The following is a 6,438-nucleotide window of genomic DNA, read 5'->3' as shown; positions in this document are numbered from 1 at the left end:
CAGACGGACGCGTCAGGCGGCCGGTTGTGTTTGTGTGCGTCAGGCGGCCGGTTGTGTTTGTGTGCGTCAGGCGGCCGGTTGTGTTTGTGTGCGTCAGGCGGCTGTGGAGAGGAAGAGGGACTGACTTGAGTCTGAAGTCGTCCTGAGCCAGTTGTGCGTTGTCGATGCTCAGCATGACCGATCCTCTGGAAAGGATGGCGTCCTGGATCTGGAAACAGGGGAAGACGTTTCATCATCAAACAGGAACTAGACCTGCTCCACCTGTAGATTATAGAGAGGTCTAGACCTGCTCTATCTGTAGATTATAGAGAGGTCTAGACCTGCTCTATCTGTAAATTATAGAGAGGTCTAGACCTGCTCTATCTGTAGATTATATAGAGGTCTAGACCTGCTCTATCTGTACATTATAGAGGGGTCTAGACCTGCTCTATCTGTAGATTATAGAGAGGTCTAGACCTGCTCTATCTGTAAATTATAGAGAGGTCTAGACCTGCTCTATCTGTAAATTATAGAGAGGTCTAGACCTGCTCTACCTGTAGATTATAGAGAGGTCTAGACCTGCTCTGTCTATAAAGGGTCTCGAGATAACTCTTGTTAGGAATTGATACTATAAATAAAATTGAAATTTAAGGAACAGTCAAAGCCCTTCCCCCTCCTGTAATTTGAGAGAACCATGTTAGTACTGCTTTGAAAACCAGATAACCGTTCCCCAATTTCACAATATAGAAAGACAAGAAGTCTTTAATGTTGTACAAACTCAGTTTTGAATGGTGTGCAGAGAGAGGTGTGCTGCACACGTGGCTGGAAATGTGTGTGTGTGTGTGTGTGTGTGTGTGTGTGTGTGTGTGTGTGTGTGTGTGTGTGTGTGTGTGTGTGTGTGTGTGTGTGTGTCAGCTCCACCTCCACAAACGGGCGTGGTCGTCCTATTTCCATCCATCCGATCACCGGGGGCTCTTCTTCCCTTCTCACCGCCTTAAATTACCCAGCTGTCCTCTGATTGCCCCTTATTATTAAATGTGCTAATTCATGAGTTTATGATTTTATGATTGATGAGTAACTCATCGCAGGGATGCCTGGCTGATTTTTGACTTCCACTCTTATGTCTTCCCCCGTTAATGCATTCATTTAGAAGTCTGTAAAACATTTTTATTTCGTCCCTTTCTTTTCTTTTAACTCTTGTGCGTATTCACAGAAGGTGAGAGCAGCCATGGTTGAGTTTAGTTTGGTTATTTTCTTGATATTTCCCAAGATATTTTTCCTGTTATTATGACAACACACCTTTATTACTACGACCTCTATTAAACTATTTTGTGTCCTGGAGAGCTCATTTGTCCCGGTATGTTGCATCTCTTCACAGACGTTGGAAGCTGCCATGCTTTAGATCAGGTTGCTAATTTTCTCATCTTCAGAAAACATTACATTTAATTTATATTTTTCAAAATACTTTCGTTTAAGACAAGTCAACGTTGTTATACTTGATGTTTCTTTTCTTGAGTATTGCTTTAATGCAACGGTTAGGACTTTGTCTTCAGGGGCATTTAACTTGTTTTTAGTTCTCTTTCTTTTCAGTTCTTCTTTTAAAGCTAAATTAAATGATTTTTGAAGCTATGGTTGAAAGTTGCAACTGCTCTTGATTTCTTTTAAATATTTAGGACCACTTTGTTCATTTTCTTGACATTTTTCTAAGGACAAAAGCTACAGACCCTATCTCTACTGATGTCTCTCTACTGATGTCTCTACTGATGTCTCTCTACTGATGTCTCTACTGATGTCTCTCTACTGATGTCTCTACTGATGTCTCTCTACTGATGTCTCTCTACTGATGTCTCTGTACTGTTGTCTCTCTACTGATGTCTCTCTACTGATGTCTCTGTACTGTTGTCTCTCTACTGTTGTCTCTCTACTGTTGTCTCTCTACTGATGTCTCTCTAATGATGTCTCTGTACTGTTGTCTCTCTACTGATGTCTCTCTACTGATGTCTCTCTACTGTTGTCTCTCTACTGATGTCTCTGTACTGTTGTCTCTCTACTGATGTCTCTCTACTGATGTCCCTCTACTGTTGTCCCTCTACTGTTGTCTCTCTACTGTTGTCTCTCTACTGTTGTCTCTCTAATGATGTCTCTCTACTGATGTCTCTCTACTGTTGTCCCTCTACTGTTGTCCCTCTACTGTTGTCCCTCTACTGTTGTCTCTCTACTGATGTCTCTCTAATGATGTCTCTCTACTGATGTCTCTCTACTGATGTCTCTCTACTGATGTCTCTCTACTGATGTCTCTGTACTGTTGTCTCTCTACTGTTGTCTCTCTACTGATGTCTCTCTACTGTTGTCTCTCTACTGATGTCTCTCTACTGATGTCCCTCTACTGTTGTCCCTCTACTGTTGTCTCTCTACTGATGTCTCTGTACTGTTGTCTCTCTACTGATGTCTCTCTACTGTTGTCTCTCTACTGATGTCTCTCTACTGATGTCTCTCTACTGTTGTCCCTCCTAGTTCCACTGTGATGTAGCTGCTGCTCCGCCCCGGTGCGACACTATTGGGAGATTTGTTTTGTCTGTATCTGACGCTGAGAGACACTGACCAACCGCCGGTATTTCACGAGTTGCCACTAAACTCCATTTCCCATGTTGCCCCAGTTCCTTACCTTCCCCTGCAGCTCTGCGATGGCGGTGTAGAAGTGGCTGTAGTCTCTGGACGACGGGCCCACCTTGCTCTCCACAAACTGCCTGATCTTGAGCTCCAGCTCGCCGTTGGCCTTCTCCAGCGCTGCGACCTTGGCCAGGTAGGTGGCCAGGCGGTCGTTCAGGTTCTGCATGGTGAACTTCTCGTTGCCGATGACGCTGTTGTCTCCACCGCCGCCTAATCCTGCACCACCGCCAAAGCCTGCACCACCCCCGAAGCCTGCACCCCCGCCGAAGCCTGCACCCCCTCCAAAACCACTACCTGCTCCGCCACCAAAGCCGTAGCCGCCGCCGCCGCCTCCACCACCGCCGGCGGAGAAGCTCCTGCTGGCCTGGGAAACCCTAACCTGTGGAAGAAGGCAAGCATTAAACATCAAACACATCCGAGGCACTCGTTTTTAGAAAAAAGGCAAAATGCCGTCGTTCCATCTGGCACATTTGGGCCAAAACCAGATTAAAAACATCACTTCAACGCCTGTCGGCGTGCAGCCTTCGTCAGGTGGTTCCAGTCAAAGTTGTAGGTGCACCAGGTGAGAGCAACTGGTCCGGTCAACCAATCAGAAACGGCGTCCACGTGAGCTCCTACACAGGAAGTCTGAACCTTTCCTCTGAACTTTGGATACGTTACAAAAATACTATGAGGAAGTCCTGTTATCACAATGTCTCTAAAACTTCTGACCATCATGAAAAAAACTCAGAGTTTAGTTTTCTGCATTTTTCTCAAATCCGTAACAAACATTTTGATGAATTTTGACAATTTCAATCAATGGATTATAAAAGTGGTTAGTTGATTTAAAGTTGGCACTTAATCGATGAAATTCTTTAGCTCTACATTTTGCATCTGAAATTTGTGACCACTGAACAAATAGATTCAGCTTTTGAGCTTGCGTTCAAAGAGGAACATTTAGAACAAATTAAACAAAAGAATAAAAAATGGGGACAAAACCTTCAAAGAAAGCACTATAACCGTTAGAAAGAAAGCACTGACCCCACTTCCTCCGGCTCCCCCCGCCATGCTGAAGGCGCTCATGCCTCCCCCGAAGGATGCTCGGCCCCCGCCGCCGCCGAAGCCCCCGCTGCTGAAGCCGCCGCCGCCGAAGCCGCCGCCGCCCATGGAGCTTCGGGAGGAGTAGACCATGGTCATGATGAGGGAGATTATAGAGCAGTGTCTGTCCCCGGTGCAGTGGGAGGAAGAGAAGAAGAGTGAGGAGAGACGGAGCGCTCTGTCTCTTTTAAAGACGCTCAGGTGGGCTGGTCTGCAGGGGGGGGGGCGGGGGGGCGGGGCCAACACACCCTCCAGGTCCTTCTGTTTCAGGTGATTTATTGAACATGTCAACCTCCTGCAGAGGGGGGGGGGGGGGGCAGATACTACAGGACTGCAGTCCACATGATGAGGTACTTATACTTTGTTACTGTGTTACTTTGTATTTCTACTCCGTTACATTTCAGAGAAATATTCTACTTTACTTACTAGTTCCTTAAGTTACCTTAGTTACTAGTTACTTTAGTTACTAGTTCCTTTAGTTACCATAGTTACTAGTTACCTTAGTTACTAGTTCCTTTAGTTACTAGTTACCTTAGTTACTAGTTACATTAGTCACTAGTTCCTTTAGTTACTAGTTACCGTAGTTACTAGTTACTTAAGTTACTAGTTACCTTAGTTACTAGTTACTTTAGTCACTAGTTCCTTTAGTTACTAGTTCCTTTAGTTACTAGTTCCTTTAGTTACTAGTTACCGTAGTTACTAGTTCCTTTAGTTACTAGTTACTTTAGTTACTAGTTACCTTAGTTACTAGTTCCTTTAGTTACTAGTTCCTTTAGTTACTAGTTACTTTAGTTACTAGTTACCTTAGTTACTAGTTACTTTAGTCACTAGTTCCTTTAGTTACTAGTTCCTTTAGTTACTAGTTACCTTAGTTACTAGTTACCGTAGTTACTAGTTACTTTAGTTACTAGTTACTTTAGTTACTAGTTACCGTAGTTACTAGTTACCTTAGTTACTAGTTACTAGTTACCGTAGTTACTAGTTACCTTAGTTACTAGTTCCTTTAGTTACTAGTTCCTTTAGTTACTAGTTCCTTTAGTTACTAGTTACCTTAGTTACTAGTTACTTTAGTCACTAGTTACTTTAGTCACTAGTTCCTTTAGTTACTAGTTACTTTAGTCACTAGTTACTTTAGTTACTAGTTACCTTAGTTACTAGTTCCTTTAGTCACTAGTTCCTTTAGTTACTAGTTACCTTAGTTACTAGTTACCTTAGTTACTAGTTACTAGTTACTTTAGTTACTAGTTACTTTAGTTACTAGTTACCTTAGTCACTAGTTACCTTAGTCACTAGTTACTTTAGTTACTAGTTACCTTAGTTACTAGTTACTAGTTACTTTAGTTACTAGTTACTAGTTACTTTAGTTACTATTTACCTTAGTTACTAGTTACCTTGGTTACTAGTTACCTTGGTTACTAGTTACCTTAGTTACTAGTTACTTTAGTTACTAGTTACTTTAGTCACTAGTTACCTTAGTTAGTAGCTACTTTAGTTACTAGTTAGTAGTTACTTTAGTTACTAGTTACTAGTTACTTTAGTTACTAATTACTTTAGTTACTAGTTACCTTAGTTACTAGTTACTTTAGTCACTAGTTACCTTAGTTACTAGTTACCTTAGTTACTAGTTACTTTAGTTACTAGTTACTTTAGCTACTAGTTACTTTAGTTACTAGTCACCTTAGTTACTCCGCTACATTCATCTGACAACTTACTTTCCACATTAAGATTCCTGCACATTAAACACATGTAGTTCATAATCTGATGTTAAAAATAAAGTAACCTAGCAACAATAAAACGTTGTAACCTAGCAACAATAGAGGGCTCCAAGTCCAGCGGAGATGATGTCATCAAACAGCTGGTTGGGTCTTTCCTCTCTAACATGTTTTAATACTTTATTCACATTCTCCTGATGATGATAACTGAAGCTACATTCACATTCTACTGTCAGAGTATTTTTCCAGTCTGGTATTAGTACCTTTACTGTAGTAATCTGAGTACTTCTCTCTCCCCTGCAGATGTGCTGCCTGTTGAAGAATGCAGGTGTGCTTAAACCATCACTCATCTAGAACCGGTTCTGTCAGGTGTTCATGGTGCAAGGGTCACATCTTCATCTGTCTCCTGAAACACTCCGATGTGAGGAACCTGAACGCATCATTTAGTTAGTAGTTACTTTAGTTACTCCACTACATTCATCTGACAGCTCCGATGTGAGGAACCTGAACGCATCATTTAGTTACTAGTTACTTTAGTTACTCCACTACATTCATCTGACAGCACCCTGGCAGCTCCGATGTGAGGAACCTGAACGCATCATTACATCAAACATAAGCTATTCTGATTCTCATCCAATCTGAAGAATGATACTCTAACTTTTGTTATTTTATGAAAATGTTTTTGTACTTTTAAGTAAATGAATGCCGGACATTCACTGATAATAGAGTATTTGCCAAACTGTGGTATTACTACTTTTAGTACTTTTAGTACTTTTACTACTTTTACTGAACAAAAGGATCAGAGTTCTTCTTTCGCCTCCATCCAAAATACGTTAAAAAGCATCATCATTAGAGACGCACCGAATCCAGATGTTTGGGGTTTGGCTGAACCCCAAACAGCTGTTAGAACGTAACATAGAGTCCCACACAGCCGTTAGAGTCCCGTACAGCCGTTAGAGTCCCGTACAGCCGTTAGAGTCCCACACAGCCGTTAGAGTCC

General features: G+C 42.1%; 2 protein-coding genes across 3 annotated transcripts in view; one reads left to right on the top strand and one right to left on the bottom strand.

Moving 5' to 3' along the window:
• The window catches only part of LOC117958255 (keratin, type I cytoskeletal 13-like), a 9,611-nt gene extending 5,720 nt beyond the window's left edge, over positions 1 to 3,891 (bottom strand). Inside the window, exons 1-4 of one of the 2 annotated variants that reach the window (XM_034894571.1) lie at positions 3,670 to 3,891; positions 2,893 to 3,028; positions 2,645 to 2,859; positions 126 to 208 (exon numbers count right to left, since the gene is read on the bottom strand). In XM_034894571.1, coding sequence (XP_034750462.1) covers positions 126 to 208; positions 2,645 to 2,859; positions 2,893 to 3,028; positions 3,670 to 3,825 — 590 coding nt within the window. In that variant the 5' untranslated portion in view covers positions 3,826 to 3,891. Of the gene's footprint in view, positions 1 to 125; positions 209 to 2,644; positions 3,029 to 3,669 lie in introns of both variants that reach the window. The other variant, XM_034894570.1, reaches the window with a different exon arrangement.
• Positions 1 to 6,438, top strand: part of LOC117958237 — an 859,617-nt gene that overhangs the window by 735,343 nt on the left and 117,836 nt on the right. The gene's annotated exons all lie outside the window — the stretch shown is intronic.

Source organism: Etheostoma cragini, chromosome 15 (genome assembly GCF_013103735.1).
Source record: "Etheostoma cragini isolate CJK2018 chromosome 15, CSU_Ecrag_1.0, whole genome shotgun sequence".
Lineage (NCBI taxonomy): Eukaryota > Metazoa > Chordata > Actinopteri > Perciformes > Percidae > Etheostoma > Etheostoma cragini.
This window is presented reverse-complemented; position numbering and strand designations above follow the sequence as displayed.